At 41.2% G+C, this 17,572-nt stretch overlaps 1 protein-coding gene across 2 annotated transcripts in view; it reads left to right on the top strand.

Annotated features, from left to right (window-relative positions):
• MCC (MCC, WNT signaling pathway regulator) overlaps positions 1-17,572 on the top strand; it is a 466,526-nt gene that overhangs the window by 347,195 nt on the left and 101,759 nt on the right. For both annotated transcript variants that reach the window (XM_025387469.1, XM_025387470.1), the window contains one exon: positions 4,556-4,698. In XM_025387469.1, the coding sequence (XP_025243254.1) occupies positions 4,556-4,698 (143 nt within the window). The remainder of the gene's footprint in view (positions 1-4,555; positions 4,699-17,572) is intronic.

The raw sequence follows: 17,572 nt of genomic DNA, 5'->3' as shown, positions 1-17,572 counted from the left end.
TGCCTCATGCCTGTAATCCAGCACTTTGGGAGGCTGAGGCAGACGAATCATTTGAGGTCAGGAGTTCAAGACTGGCCCGGGCAACATAGTGAAACCCCATCTCTACTAAAAATACAAAGTTTAGCTGGGCCTGGTGGCATACCCCTGTAATCCCAGCTACTCGGGAGGCTGAGGCATGAGAATCACTTGAACCTGGGAGGCGGAGGTTGCAGTGAGCTGAGATCACACCACTGCACTCCAGCCTGGGCGACAGAGCAAGACTCCATCTCAAAAAAACAAAAAGTGTTCTCCCAGGTCATGAAAACTCAAGGTGATGAGAGGCAACAGGTCAGTAACGAACTAGAGTGTTCGTGGACCTCACTTTAACAGGCTGCTCCTGCCTATGTGGGAGGTCGCCAGGACAGGAAGGCCAGTGATGGTACACAGAGTGGCTTTGTCTGCCCTGCCTGCCACCTGCTCATCTTCCACTTTTCCTGCACTAAAGTGCCACATTCCCAGGGTTGACTCATGAGCAGCTAGATTGGTGCTCTTGGGCAAGGGTGTTGGCCCGGCGCAGTGACTCACGTCTGTAATCCCAGCACGTTAGGAGGCTGAGGTGGGCAGATCACAAGGTCAGGAGATCGAGACCATCCTGGCTAACATGGTGAAACCCTGTCTCTACTAAAAAAAAAAAAAACAAAAAAATTAGCCGGGCATGGTGTTGGATGCCTATAGTCCCAGCTACTCGGGAGGCTGAGGCGGGAGAATGGCATGAACCTGGGAGGTGGAGCTTGCAGTGAACAGAGATCACGCCACTGCTCTCCAGCCTGGGTGAGAGCGCGAGACTTCATCTCAAAAAAAAAAAAGAAAAGAAAAAATGAACAAGGGTGTTGTGTTGGTTCTTTTGGCTTTTGCAGGTGATGGCTTGTTTCCTCCTGTGCTGTTGCCCTGTGGGATTTGCTCCGCTTTTTCCTGCACTACAGCTTGGAAATGCTCAGTGGATTTTCACTGAGCTTTGAGATCAGTGGTTCAGCTTCTTTGGCTGGGTACAGTGAGTGTGCACAAATGAGTGAAGCATGTTTAATAAGAGGATGTTGATGTGTAGAGATGAACCTTGAGCAGTGGCTTCTCGGTCATTGATACAGCCACCGGCTAGGAGTCTGTTTTGATAATTATTTTCTGGTATTCTCTTTTCACTGGGGAAAGAATCCCCAGGGTGCCATCCTAGTATCTCTTCTTCTCCCCACCCCTTCCACTTCTATCCCTGTTTCTTGTTCTCCAGAAGAGAAGTCTGGCGTTCTTTCAGTCCACTGTAAGCTGTGACCACAGTTACCTTCAACATGTATTGTAATCACTTCCCCTGTAGCTCCCAGCGCAGTCTTATTTAAGAAATGTCTGATATGTGTAGAGGAAGCATTACATTATAGTATTACATCATATGCTATTTCTTAAAAACTTACGGAAAAATATAGGAATGTAAACTAAATACCTTTGCCCTTAGCTAAAAGAGTTTTTTTTTCCCTCCAATATATTCTTGTTACTTCTTCTAAATGAGTGCTTGAGCTCCAAATATACATCAAATCTTTTTTTTCTTTATCTAGCTACAAGCCCTATTCCATCTGACTGAATCACCAGGCTTCATGTTGCCTCTTGTTCTTGCAGGTATCCTCCAGGCAGGCTTCCCAGTTAGAGGCAGGGGAAAGATGGTGCAATACCAGACAGCACGCTCTCCCTCTCCATCTGGTATCCTGGGCAGCCTCACAGGGTCTTTTTTTTTTTCTTTTCTTTTCTTTTCTTTCTTTTTTTTTTTTTTTTTAAGTGAAAGCAGGTTTATTAGAGAAACAAAAGAATGGCTGGAATGGCTGCTCCATAGGCAGAGCAGCAGCAAGGGCTGCTGATTGGCCAGGATCACATCTTTTAGGCAGTTCACATCAGTCAGTAGGGATGCCAAAGGGTGGTCTTTTGGTGGTTATCAATTGCTGGTGTGCCTTTCTCTATATAGACCCTTGAACATCTTCATTGTTCATTGGACTTTGTAGTTTCTTGTCAGCCCAGGTGGTGGTAGTGGCCTGTTGACCTGTAAGGACTTCAAACAAGGAAATATGAGTGGGGAAATAAGGGAAAGTGAGAGCTCATTGAGTGTGTAAGTAGAAATGTTTCACAGTAATTTGTAGTCCTAGAGAACTGAATATGGAAAACCAAAGAGGAGGAACAAGCAACATGGGAACATAGGAGTCACTGCATTGATGAGATCCAGGTCAGAGACAGAATTTTATCCTACAGTCACACTAAGATCTGGAACTGGTGACCTGCATGAGAGTGTCCACTACATCTGTACATGTTCATACAATATGAACACACACACACACACAGACACACTCTGAGGTTGGGAACAGAGGCTAATAGCAAGAGCTTATAGATGTGCTGCAGGTCTGAGAGGAACCGTGTTCTCTTCTTGGTATGTTCAGAGAAATATAAGCTCTTTCATTTATTGATAGAAATTGCCTTTGAGATCCTGTCATTTTGTAGACTTCTCCTGTTCCTTAAGTATGTAGGATCATGGATGAGAAAGGCCTAACTTCATGGAAAGAGTGTCTGTGGCTGGTTAAGGCATCTTTGTTTAGGAAAGCTTCCACTAGATGTGCCTCTCACTCGACCTTGATCCTTGCCTCTGTTCCCACTTATTTTTTGTGTGCTTGACCTTGAGTGGAGGTTATTTGATGTTTCAGGTTGTCACTAAGAGTAGTAGTTCACGGGAGTATTTTCCTGAAAGTAACTATCCCTCTACGGCTGTGGTAAAGCATTCAACAACCTTCTTGCCTCCAATCTTGTTTCTGGAGCTCTAAGGTAACCCCCAGGAAGTTACATAAATACTGATCCAGCTGTTGTTGAGGTGCGGGCCCTACCATGATTGATACCAAAGTATTTGTCAGACTTCTTCATTGAACACTTCTGTTTCAGTATTGAGTTAGGCTTAGTATAATGTTCAGTTTATCGTTGAAAGCCTTTTGTCCCTGTCCTGGGTTATGCCATTGGAAGCTTAGCCGATTTAGGGAAGGACAGGGGAGTTAGCGGGTGAGAAATCCTACTCTTTCCCTGCCTGCCACCAGGCCTGGAGATGCAAACCTGCAATGCTGGAAACACATATGGCTCTTGGCACTGAGAAAACCTTGTTGAAGATGAAAGTAAAGTTCCTCTGGTGACAGGAAGTTAATCAAAGCTGAATGTGGTAGACAAGGACGCAAGCTGGACTACTTGTTCCATCACTGAGGAGTATTTTATTATTATGTAAATGAGATTAAATGCACAGTGACTGGAAGGTATTGAGAACAGTGGAGAAAAGTCAGAGGTGAACAGGCTCCTCAGGATTTAAACTCTGGCTGCAGAAATGTTTTTGTAACTCTGCTGCCTCTTAGTCCATCAAACGCTGAGCAAGGGAAGCTCCTCTGCTTCTTTTTTTTTTTTTTTTTTTTTTTTTTTGAGATGGAGTCTCGCTCTGTCGCCCAGGCTGAAGTGCAGTGGCCAGATCTCAGCTCACTGCAAGCTCCACCTTCTGGGTTTACACCATTCTCCTGCCTCAGCCTCCTGAGTAGCTGGGACTACAGGCGCCCGCCACCACGCCCAGCTACTTTTTTGTATTTTTTAGTAGAGACGGGGTTTCACCGTGTTCGCCAGGATGGTCTCGATCTCCTGGCTTCGTGATCCGCCCGTCTCGGCCTCCCAAAGTGCTGGGATTACAGGCTTGAGCCACCGCGCCCGGCCCCCGCTGCCTCTTTTATCACTATTTCTGCTAAGCAGTTTTCATAATGGTGATATATCATCATCCATTCATTCCATAACACTCCTACTTCACCCACAGTAAACCAGGCCATTTGTCGGTGCTAGGCTAAATAATGAAAAACCTAGTCCCTGCCTTCCAGGAGCTTGTTGTCTGGGAGATGATGATATTGGAAAGCATTAAATTTGCTGATAATCTATCCAGATAAGAAGTGGTACTATACCATTTAGGATTGTTTGGTTGAAAAATAGCTGAAACAAACCCTGATAAACTTCAGCAAAGGAGGAGTGAATCAGTTAAAAAAAAAAAAAAAAAAAAAGGAAACTTAACAGCCATAAGAGAACTTGGGAAGGGAGCTGTAGGTAGCAGGAACTAAGAGAGATGCTCTTCAAGGCTCTCTGAATCAACTCCATGCAACCTTACATCCATTTGCTTAAGATTGAAATTCCCTGCAGAAGGTATCTGATGGATCTAGCTTGGACCACTTGCCTGTTTCTTGACTATGGGAAAGCGGGGGACTTGGATAGCCCCACTTGGACAGTGTGCAGTGGCAAAGGGACTGTTTCCCAAAGAGAGATGGAGTGCTAGAAAGGCAAAGACTCCGGTATCCACCAGGGGAATTATAAAATTTAGCCATTGATATGTTTCCTGGGATTGCCAGCCAATGAGCTGACCTACATTTTATTTGGGGCTTACTCAGTGTTGGCAGTTGTAATGGTTTGAGACCACAAAGCTTGGAATCACCCACCTATAGGTGCCTGAATTCATCAGCATTCTGTCCTTTTCCCTTATTCCCAGTGCGAGCAGTCCCACCTCATGAGAGAGCATGAGGATGTCCAGGAGCGAACGACTCTTCGCTATGAGGAACGCATCACAGAGCTCCACAGCGTCATTGCGGAGCTCAACAAGAAGATAGACCGTCTGCAAGGCACCACCATCAGGTACACGGCTCCAGTCAGCTTTCACTCTGCCCCTCCTGCTAGACCCTCCATCTTGGAGCTGAAGTAGCCCCAACTATTAATATTTTAACTCCAAGACTGAAGTTCTAGTTTATAGATTATAAACTAGATTATAATGATGTTTTCTTTGTATCTAAGGCTTTCGAAGTGTATATTGCTCTTAGCTTTGTTAATCATGTGCTTTCACCTCCCTTTTTCTGTTCTGATTTGGGTCCTTATAATAACCCTGGAAAGCAGTCAAGGTGGGGGTTGTGGTCCTCAGTTCATTGATAAGGGTATGAAATCAGAAGTTGAGTGAAATGCTTTAGTCATGAGTTCTAAATGGAGCCCCTTCCATCTTAGAGACCAGCGTCCCTGCTGCCCCTTTTATTCACTGGGTCGATGCTAAATGTGCAAACTATGTCCCTTCCTTGGAGATTTTGAGAGATTTATGAATGTAGCTTATAACTAAGCATTATGTAGGCTTCTAGATAATCTGATTATATTTTGAGCTTACCTCAAATTGCTCTACCAACATGGATTTATCCTCTTACCGAACTCATAAGGCAGGGGGCAAGATTTGACCCATCATTTTACTGGTGAAAAAGCTGGGGCTTAAGAGAGTGACTGCCTTGTAGTTAAAATTAGCAGAGGATAGAGGTGGGTCAGAACCCAGAATATCTCTGCTTTTACTGAATTTTCTCTTCATAACAATAACTGGTAGGGATTCTGCCTTCCTTACTTATAAATCACTTGGACCCTAAGTCTCCTGCCACAGTGATTAGTTGGTTGTATCTGGCCTGTTTCTCAGAGGAGAGGTTTGCTTTAAATGACTTCCTGAGCCGTGGATGAGAGCATTTTCATGTTCCTGGCGATGCTCAGGGAACAGCCTGAGGACAGCAAACGGCTGGCACCTACCTTTTTGGAGAAAGAGTGCTTTGTTCACCGAATGCTTACACAAGCCACAATTTTAAAACAGTTTCAGACGCAGCTACTTTAAACTCTCCTTCTAGAAGTCAGAGGAAACTTTGGATGCATTTTGTTCCAACACCGAGAGTCACAGTAATGACAGGGCTTCTTGATGAGGCTACTAATGGGCATCTGTTTTCTGGGCAAAATTGTGGAAAAATTTGCACTGAGCAGGAGCCACACAATAAACTGCATATTCTAATTTAGAACCTCAAGGCTTTTAAATTGTATATTGGTCTTCAGAGTGATTGTAGTTTAGAAGTACATGAGCAGAGAAGAATTTTTAGCCCAAAAGAATGATTGTAGCAGATTTAAAGGAGCCTGACATAGGACACTGGCAAATTTGTGATTTTAATTAATACATGTTGCACTTTTAAACACTTGAGAAAGTGAAAGCAAATGGGCTCAGTAAGTTGTGAAAAATACAAAATGTGAAAAAATACACATCACCTAGAAATCTTAATTGAAGATGTTTAAATTGAATATAATGACCAAACTGCTTCACTTTGAAATGCAGTGAACTTTTTGAATACAAACATTTATTGGTGCCTTTAATTTAAAGGAAGACTACATCTGTGGAGATGTCATATTAAATTCTGCCAGTCTGTGTTGTTTAATGAGCTGGCCCCTCCTTGAGGGGATTCCCTGCAAGGCTGGAAGATGCGTAGACATGTAGACCAATGAGACCATGTCTCTTCTTGTCCTCTGAGCTCCTGAGGCTTAGGCATCTCCCCAGCCCTCAGCACTCCAGCAAATTGGTTTGGCCTCTGAATTATTCAGGGTTCTCCAGAGAGACAGAAACCAATAGAATATAGAGACAGATATATATCTATAAAGATATGAAAGGGGATTTATTAGGAAGACTGACTCATGCAATTATGGAGTCTGAGAAGTTTCACAGCAGGCTGCCTGCAAGCTTGAGACCCTGGGATGCTAGCAGCGTGACTCAGTCCAAGTTTGAAAACCTCAGAACCAGAGAAGCTGATGGTGTAATTCTGAGTCTAAGCCAAAGGCTTGAGAACCTGGGGTAATGCAAGTACAGGTCCTGGAGTCCAAAGGCTGGAGAGCCAGGAGTTCTGATGTCCAAGGGCAGGAGAAGAGTATTCCACCTCCCGGAAGAGGGAGAGTGAATTTGTCTTTTCTCTTCCTTTTTTGTTCTATCCAGACCCCCAGCCAGTTGGATGGTGCCCACATACACGAAGGGTGGATCTTCCCCCTCAGTCCAACAACTCACACACCAGTCTCCTCTGGAAGCACCCTCTCACACACACACACCTAGAAATAACACTTTAACATTTCTCTCAGGCATTCCTTAATCCAGTCAAATTGACGCCTAAAATTAGCCATCACAGTCCTCAGCTCTTAATATGCTATGATGGGCCAAATGCAGTAGGAACTAGGCACCGTGGATGAACTCTAACTGCCCTAGCATACCCAGGGTCTACAGAATGCTTGTCATACTGGACAGACACAGTGGTGGTACCATTATAGACTTAGGTGTCACTTAAATCTGGCCTCAGTTAAGAATTTATTGGAGAGGCTAAAAATCTTTATTAAGGGCATAGTTTGTATAACCTATGATATATCCACACTTAAGCTATACTGAATTGCTTAAGGAAAGAAAATGACAATCTCATAGTTTTCTATTTTTATCTCAGGTCACAGTGAAAGCACCAGGCACCTTCTGTGACTGCCCTAGAACACTCTCCCATCCCTTATAGTCACAGTGCTAATGTAGCCAAAAACCAGATACTGCAGGTTGCAGAATTCTAATGTGAGTTGAATTCATAGCCACATCAGATCTTTTAAGTGAAGATTAAGCATTGGTAGGAAAAGGTGAAATTGTGAGAATTTGTAGGGTTCATTTGGGTAGATTCACATGCATTCACACACCTAGAAACTACAAATTCCACTGAGCACTCCTTCCTACAGAAACAATTCTCCCTCCTCATCCAGTAAAGCAAATCCTATCTTGCTTGGAGACTCTATAACTATTTCATGCCAGGTAGGAGGTGGCAAATATAGTCATGTCCCATTTCTACTTTGTTCATCTTTATCTTTAGGCCTAAAAGTGGTCAAATGTCATCATGTCCCAAAGAGATAAGTAGAAAATCCAACTTGGAAAGATACAAGTAAAGCACTGGAAGATTTATAAGATTCCATTAATTTACATTTAATAAAACTTGGGGAAGCTGTATGTTCCTTAGAGATGCTGGATAGACCTTTGATGCATAGTTTGCAAATATTTTCTCTCATTCTGTAAGTTGTCTGTTTACTCTGTTGATAGTTTCTTTTGCTATACAGAAGCTCTTAAGCTTCATTAGATCCCACTTGTCAATGTTTGCTTTTTTGCTGTTGTTTTTTGTGTCTCTGTGCAGTGGTGCATGCCTATAGTCCCAACTACTCGGGAGGCTGAGGCAGGAGAATCGCTTGAACCCAGGAGGTGAAGGTTGTATGTGTCTTTATAGTAGAATGACTTATAATCCTTTGGGTATATACCCAGTAATGGGATTGCTATGTCAAATGGTATTTCTAGTTTTAGATCCTTGAGGAATCGCCACACTGTCTTCCATAATGGTTGAACTAATTTACACTCCCACTAACAGTGTAAAAGCATTCCTATTTCTCCACATCCTCTCCAGCATCTGTTGTTTCCTGACTTTTTAATGATCGCCATTCTAACTGGCATGAGATGGTATTTTGTTGTGGTTTTGATTTGCATTTCTCTAATGACCAGTGGTGATGAGCTTTTTTTCGTATGTTCATATTAATTCATGTGTGAGATTAGGAACTAAGGGTTCTAGACCATGGAGGGAGGAATTCAGTTGGACTGATGATGACTTTATTTATAGGACTTTTCCTGTGAGAGATTCTGGATTTTGTATATTAGGCTCAACAAAGGACTCTACATTAAATTATGTTGAAATGCTAGAACTTTCCTAGTGTAATCTAGAAAAAGTTTAGAAGCCTGAGGAGTCAGCAGTGTTGACTGGGAGATAATGTCCTTAAAATGGGGTCCTTGATACCACTGAACAACTACAGTCAAAGTGGGCTTGGTTATTGTATTGGTCAACAAGGTCTCAATAGTAGTCAAAAAAGTTTGACCTGCTAGGGATTGTTGTAGTGGATAAGTAAGCATGAGATCTCTAGAACTGATAGAAATGGGCAGCCTACTAAAGTTTTACCTGATCATTATAGGCAAACTCTGGTCTGGTGAACAGAGACTTTACTTGTCATCACAATGGATAATCATGGCCTCATCCAATTCACTTACCTGGATACCAGGCCAGTTATAGAACCAGAGCCCCCTGGATTAAGGGGAAAATGTATACAGTCATGCCACAAGTGAGTGCAGTAAACTTTCCTTTTACCCCTTCAAAGAAAGAGAATGGCAGGTACTTATAGGGAGAGTGTGCAGCGGGGAAAAGAGAGAACCATATTCTGAGGTAGATTACTAGACTTTGAGTCTAAACTGATGATAGCCCATGGAGCTCCAAAATATTTGTGGTTTACAAGTCAGAGTAGGGACTTAGGAAGGTATATCAGTCAGCTTGGGCTGCCATAACAAAATATCATAGACAAGGTAGCTTATTTCTCACAGTTCTGGAGGCTGGGAAGTCTAAGATTAAGACACGAGCTAATTTATTTCCCCATTGAGGCTCTGTTCCTGGCTTGCAGATGGCCACCTTCTCACTGTGTCCTCACATGGAGGGAAGAGACAAAGAGGAAGCAAGCTCTCTGCTGTATCTTCATATGAGGGCACCAATCCCATCATGAGGACCCCACCTTCATGACCTCATCTAAACCTAATTACCTCCTAAAGGCCCTATCTCCAAACACCATCACATTGGATATTAGGGCTTCAACATAAGAATTTTGGCATGGGCCAGGTGTGGTGGCTCATGCCTATAATCCCAGCACTTTGGGAGGCTGAGGCAGACAGATCACTTGAGGACAGGAGTTTGAGATCTACCTGGCCAACACACCCCTGTCTCTACCAAAAAATACAAAAGTTAGCTGGGCATGGTGGTATGTGCCTATAGTCCCAGCTACTTGGGAGGCTGAGGCAGGAGAATTGTTTGAACCCAGGAGGTAGAGGTTGCAGTGAACCAAGGTCGTGCCACTGCACTCCAGCCTGGGTGACAGAGAAAAAAAAAAAAAGAATTTTGGGACACAATTTAGTGCCTAGGACCTTCTGTGACTACCCTAGAAGACTCTCCCGTCCCTTATAGCTACTGGGCTGATGTAGCCAACAATCAGACACTGCAGGTTGCTGAAAGTCAGGTGATAAGTAGCATTATGGACTCAATCCAAATCATAGTGGACCTAGTTATGGCACCATCTGAGAGGTAACCTTTTTCAACGCCCTAGAGATGTGGTAAATGCTCCCAAGTAGCAACAGTATATGGTGCTGTGTTTTGTGGATTGAGAGAATAGAAGTGGCCCTTCTTATGCATAAACCTAAAAATCCACTTCAAAAGTTTTTGCTTCTGTTACCCTGATACCAAATGCAGACAGGGGCATAATAATAACAACAACAACATCAACAACAACAAAAAAGCACCAACTTCAGGCTAATATCACTAATGAAAATAGAGGTAAAAATCCTCAACAAAATACTAGCAAATCAAATGCAACAGCACAATAAAAAAAAGGTCATTCACCGTGATCAAGTGGGATTCATCACAAGGATGCAAATATTGTTCAACATATGCAAATAAATAAACACAATATACCACATTAACAGAATCAAGGGAAAAAAGCATGATTGTTTCAGTAGATGACAGAAAAGAATTTGATAACCATCCCTTTGTGATAAAAACCCTTATCAAAATGAATACAAAAGGAACATATTGATATGGTTTGGCTCTGTGTCCCACCCAAATCTCATCTTGAATTGTAATCCCCACATGTTGAGGGAAGGAGGTGGCTGGATCATGGGGTTGGTTTCTTCCATGCTGTTCTTATGATAGTGAATGAGTTCTGACAAGATCTGATGGTTTTGTGCATGGTTGACAGTTCCTCCTTCACACGCTTACACTCTCTCCTGCGGCCTTGAGAAGGTGCCTGCTTCCCCTTCCACCATGACTGTAATTTTCTGATGCCTTTCCGGCCATGCCCAACTGTGAATCAATTAAACCTCTTTCCTTTCTAAGTTATCCAGTCTCAGGGAAGTTCTTTATAGCAGTGTGAGAACAGACTCATACACATATCTCAAATAAAGGCAACCTATGAAAAACCCATGACTGATATCATAGCAAAGGGGGAAAAATTGAAGGCCTTTCCTCTAAAGACTGGAACAAGACAAGGATGCCCACTTTCATCACTGTTACTCACTGTAATACAGGAAGTCCTGGCTAGAGCAATTCAGAAAGAGAAAGAAATAAAGGGCATCCAAATTGGAAAGGAAGAAGTTAAATTCACCTTGTTCACAGAATTATCCTGTTCACAGATGACATGACCTTATATATAGAAACCCCTAAATACTCCAACAAAAAACTTCCAGAACTGATAAATTCAGTAAAGTTACAGGGTGTAAAATCAACATATTAAAATCATTTTAGCATTTCTATGCACCAATAACAATCAGCCAGAGAACCAAATAAGTCAATTCTATTTACAATAGCTAAAAAATCTAAATTTTAGATCTGAAAAGATCTAAATTTTGATTCCTTGAGTGCAGTCCTAGCAGGTAAAAAATAAATAAGTAAAATTGGATTCTTACATAGTTCTTACAGCAGCTCCTAAACCAGGAGAGCTACGATTACTCAAAGTCCTCAATCAAGTAATTCTACCTATAGGAATATCAATGCCTGTATGAATCTTATCAGAAGTTGTCTTACACCCATGAGCTGTGCCATCACTAGGTCTATTTTCATTTATTTATTTATTTATATTTTCTTATTTCGGGTCTCTGTTTACACCACTGGGTCTAAAAGCAGACTCCTTCAGGAGTAGAGATTGTGGATTCCTTCATTAAATAAAGAATTCTAACCAGCTGAGATGCTAGCTAAAGAAAATAAGGATTTCCTAGTAGCAGAAGGAAGGAGTAAATATCAACTGTAGCCTGTAACCAGCTATAGCCTGTAATCAGAAGCAATGCTTAGACTATGCATATTTTCTTGCTTTTATGTATATATGCATGTCCCTTTTTCCTCTTACTTTCTCCTACTTTTTTTTTATTATTTATTTATTTTTGTAACAGTCTCACTGTATCGCCTGGGCTGGCATGCAGTGGCGCAATCTGGGCTCACTGCAACCTCTGCCTCCTGGGTTCAACCGATTCTCATGCCTACCCCTCCTGAGTAGCTAGGATTACAGGTGTGCACTACCATGCCCAGCTAAGTTTTTGTGTTTTTAGTAGAGACGGGGTTTCACCATGTTGGCTGGGATGGTCTCAAACTCCTGGCTTCAGGTGATCTGCTCACCTTGGCCTCCCAAAGTGCTGGGATTACAGGTGTGAGCCACCATGTCCAGCCTCTCCTATCATTTTATATAGGATGAGTTGGTATTGGTGAAACTCATAATTTAGTAGGTAGGTTACATATCTGGGTGGATTTTAATACCATTTATATATGCCAAGAGTGAAGAATCTGAACACAAAATCAAGAAAGCAATCCTACTTACAGTAACTACAAAAATTATAAAATACCTAAGAATAAATTTAACCAAAGAAGTAAAAGATCTCTACAAGGAAAATTACAAAACTCTCATTAAAGAAACTGAAAAGGATTCAAACAAATGGAAAGATCCCCATGTTCATGGATTGGAGGAATTAGTATTGTTAACCCATTTGTACCTAGTGTTCTATTATTGGAACGCTAAGCTTGTGGGAGTTATTTATCTCCTACTGCTCAAGGTCATTGCCAAGGTCTGATTTTTCACACACAAAAAAATTTAAGGCTCCAGCATAAATGGATTAAAATGTTAGTACTACCCAAAGTGATCTGTAGAGTCAGTGTAATCCCTATCAAAATGCCAATGTCATGGTTCACAGAAATAGAAAAAAAAAAAAAATCCTAAAATATATATGGAACTACAAAAAAAAAGAGAGAGAGAAAAAAACCCCAAATAGCCAAAGCCAATCCTGAGCAAAAAGAACAAAGCTGGAAGGATCACACTACTTGAGTTCAAATTATACTACAAAGCTGTGGTAACCAAAACAGCATAGTACTGGCACAAAAGCAGACACATAGACCAATGAAACATAGTAGAGAATCCAGAAATAAATCCACTCATCTACAGTCATCTCATTTTTGACAGAGGCACCAAGAACATACAGTAGGGAAAGAATGGTCTCTTCAATAAATGGTGCTGGGCAAAGTGGATATCCATATGTAGAAGAATGAAAACAGACACCAGTCTCTTGCCATACACAAAAATCAGAACAGATTAAAACCTAAACATAAGACCTGAACTATGAAACTACTCAGAGAAAACATTAAGGAAATGCTCTAGGACATTGAGTCTGGGCAAAGATTTTTTTAGTAAGATCTCAAAAGCATAGGCAATGATAGCAAAACTAGACAAATGGGATTACATGAAACTAAAAAGCTTCCACACAGCAATGGAAATAATGAAAGTGAAAAGAGAAATTATAGAATGGGAGATAATATTTGCACACTGTCCACTGGCAAGGAATGTAAGGAACTCAGTAGCACAAAAAACAAATCTGATTAAAAATGAGCAAAGATCTGAATAGACATTGCTCAAAAGAAGACATACAGATGGCCAACAGGTAAATGAAAAAGTACTCAAAATCACAGTGAGATATTCTCTCTTCCCAATTAAAATGGTTTCTACCAAAAGCATAAGGAATAATGGATGCTGGCCAGGATATGTAAGAAAGAGGAAGTCTCATACACTCTTGGCAGAAATGTAAATTACTACAACCACTATGTAAGACAGTATGAAGATTCCTGAAAAAACTCAAAATAGAACTACCATATGATCCAGTAATTCCCTTACTGGGTATATATCCAAAAGAAAGGACATCATTATATTGAAGAGATACCTGCATTCCCTTGTTTATTGCAGCACTATTCACAACGGCCAAAATTTGAAATCAGTATCAGTGCCTATCAACAGATGAATGGATGAAGATACATACAATGCAATATTAACAGCTATAAAAAAAAAGAATGAAATCCTCTCACAGCAACATGAACGGAACTGGAGGTTGCTATGTTACATGAAAAAAGCCAGAAAGCACAAAAAGACAAATATCGCATGTTCTTACTCATGTCGGAGCTAAGGAAGTAGATCTTATGAAGACAGAGAGTAGTTTGGTGGTTTTTAGAGGCTGGGAAGGGTAGGCAGGAGAGGGGGATGAAGAGAGGTTGAATAATGGGTACAAAAATAAGGTAGATAGAAGAAGTAAGACCTAGTGTTTGATAATTCAATAGAGTGACTATATTTTATATTTCAAAATAGCTAGTAGAGAATAATTTGAATGTTCCCAGCATAAAGAAAAGATAAATGTTGAAGGTAATGGATATCTCAGTTATCCTGACTTGATTATTACACAGTAAAAATGTATGAAAATGTCACAGGTACCCTGAAAATACATATCTATCCTATATCAGTTAAAAAAAAAAAGTTACAGCTTCTTATTTCTGCAACTTTGAGCACTGCTAGTATGAAATCTTAGCGAGTTCTCCATCAGAGAATACAAAAATGGTTCAATTGACTGCCACCTGTTTGGCCCTTTGGGACACCCCATGCCACTGAGCCAACAAGCAAAGAAGGAAGTTACTGTACTGGCTGGAGTAACTATCAAGAGGAAATTGGAACACTGAGTACTATGTCTGAATACCTAGGATACCTTCTAGTAATTATCCAGTAGTAAAAGTAGATTAGAACAACCCAATACAGGTCAGGCCAAATACAAGTCAGTCCACTAAGGGCTAGGCCCTTGAGGAATAAAGATTTTAGATTACTTCATTAAGTAAAGAACTCATTCTAACCAGCTGAGATGCTAGCCAAACAAATAAAATATGGATTTCCTAGTAGAGGGAAGTTATAAATATCAACTCTAGCCTCATGACCAGTAGCAGAAAAGATGGCTAGGCTGTGCATATTTTCTTGCTTGTATATGTGTATATGTGTATATATATAAACACACATACACACACACATATGCACTTTTCTTTTTCCTCTTATTTTCTCCTATTATTTCAGATAGGGTGAGTTGGTACTGGTGAAACTCATCATTTAGTAGGTAGGTTACATGATATCTAGGTGGATTTGTCATTGAATTAAAAGAGTGAAGATCACTTTACTATACTATTGTTAGGAATAATGTTTAAAATTTTAAGGAAATTGAATCCTTGTAAAGTTCCAGTTAATATAAAACTCAAAAAAAGGAAAAAATTATAAATTAAAAAATAAAAAATTAATCAAATTATTTTTTAAAAACCCTTATATCCCACACTATAAATGATGGTACTTTGAATCTCTCATTTTGAAAAGATGAACCTATTTAAATTGAATTGAGGGATGACTACAGAGAAGGTTAGTATCATTGCTATTGCAATTTAGAAATTGTGGTGTGGATAAGAGGGTGCATACAGTTGGTCACTGAGTAGCTAAAGAGCTAAGGTAGAGACTATGATAGCTGTTGTCTAGCACTTTGATACCATTTCCACCCCTCTCTTTATCCTCCCCAGAATCAAAGAGGGCCAGGGAACTCTCTCTCAAACTCTCTTACCAGCTGGGTTCTGGATAGAGTTTTAACTGTGCCGATGAAATGCACTCACGTGGGTTTGGAAGGCAGAGGGAGGTGGGAGCTATTCTCCCTCAGCCCATGGTGGTGCAAAGTCAGTAGCAGTTCCTGATCTCTGAGGGGATCACAGCCACAATGGCAAATCTGACAGCTCTTGGTGGCCTCTGCTCACCTCACTTTTCTGCAACCCTTCCAACAATTTTGCAGGCATGGAACCAAGTTAAATCCTTTCCACTTGAAACATGCAGTGCAGTTTGCTTTCCTAACTGAACTCTGCCTAATGCATCCTAAATCCTATCTCCTAGGATTAAACACTAAACACTTTATACATAAGGCCTTCTGAAAAATTTTATTCATGAATAATTTTAAACAAATCTGATCATACAACACGCACTGTTTTGTAATATGTGCTCTTTCTCTTTAAAAAAGCCACTATTATGAGTGGCTTTTTTTAATGTTAATCTGACTTGGGGAGATTATACAGTGGGATGGGGGAAATGGCAAAATATATCAGTAGCTCACTGGATGCAAAAAGAAAATAAAGAAGGATTTCTAAGCAAATTAAACATAAGATCTTTTCTTTCCCAAGGAGGTTATTTTCTTTTCTGTAAGCTACTCTCATAACATCAGCCTCTCACTACCAAGTCTCATGAGTTGTTCATATTCTCTGCTTCGTCTCCCCTTTGCTCATTAGCTCACTGCTGCTGTGTGGCTTCTGACTCCAACAGTTTGCCAAAACCCGCTTGCTGTGAATTGAGCTGTGGTGCCCCCTTTGCCAAATTCATATATTGAAGCCCTAGCCCCCACTATGATGGTATCTGGAGATGAGGCCTTTGGGAGAGAATCAGGGTTAGATGAAGTCAGAAGAGTGGAGCCCTGTCTTAGTCCCTTTGTGTTGCTAGAAAGGAATATCTGAGGCTGGGTGATTTATAAAGAGAAGAGGTTTGTTTTGCTCACAGTTCTGCAGGCTGTACAAGAAGCATGGCACTGGTATCTGCTTCTGGTGAGGGCTTCAGGCTGCTTCTCCTCATGGCAGAAGGGGAAGGGGAGCTGCCTATGCAGAGATCACACGGCCTGAGAGGGAGGATGTGCCAGGCTCTTTCAACAGCTCGCTCTCCAGGGAACTAATAGAGTGAGAACTCACTCACCCACAAGAAAGGGCAACAATTTCCTCATGAGGGATCCACCACCCCCACGACCCAGACACCTCCCACTAGACTCCATCTTCAATATTGGGGATGAAATTTCTACATGAGAGTTGGAAGGGACAATCATTCAAACCACAGCAGGCCCTCAAGAAGGTATATTGCCTTTTTTTCTCTTTTCTTTTTTTTAAATTATACCTGAGTTCTGGGATACACATGCAGAACGTGCAGGTTTGTTACATAGGTATACATGTGCCATGGTGGTTTGCTGCACGCATCATCTACATTAGTTATTTCTCCTAAGGCTATCCCTCACCTTGCCCCCCACCCCCTGACAGGCCCCAGTGTGTGATGTTCTCCTCCTTGTGCCCATATGTTCTCATTGTTTAACTCCCACTTATGAGTGAGAACATGCGGTGTTTGGTTTTCTGTTCCTGTGTTAGTTTGCTGAGAATGATGGTTTCCAGCTTCATCCATGTCCCTGCAAAGGACATGAACTCATTCTTTTTTATGGCTGCATAGTATTCCATGGTGTATATGTGCCACATTTTCTTAATCCAGTCTATCCTTGATGGGCATTTGGGTTGGTTGCAAGTCTTTGCTATTGTGAATAGTGCTGCAATAAACATACATGTGCATGTGTCTTTATAGTAGAATGATTTATAATCCTTTGGGTATGTACCCAGTAATGGGATTGCAGGGTCAAATGTTATTTCTAGTTCTAGATCCTTGAGGAATTGCCACACGGTCTTCCACAATAGTTGAACTAATTTCCACTCCCACCAACAGTGTAAAAGTGTTCCTATTTCTCCACATCCTCTCCAGCATCTGTTGTTTCCTGACTTTTTAATGATCGCTATTCTAACTGGTGTGAGATGGTATCTCATTGTGGTTTTGATTTGCATTTCTCTAATGACCAGTGATGATGAGCTTTTTTTCATATGCTTGTTGGTCACATAAATGTCTTCTTTTGAAAAGTGTCTATTCATATCCTTTGCCCACTTTTTGATGGGGTTGTTTTTTGGTGTATTGCCTTTTA

This window comes from Theropithecus gelada, chromosome 6 (assembly GCF_003255815.1).
Source record: "Theropithecus gelada isolate Dixy chromosome 6, Tgel_1.0, whole genome shotgun sequence".
In the NCBI taxonomy this organism is placed as follows: domain Eukaryota; kingdom Metazoa; phylum Chordata; class Mammalia; order Primates; family Cercopithecidae; genus Theropithecus; species Theropithecus gelada.
This window is presented reverse-complemented; position numbering and strand designations above follow the sequence as displayed.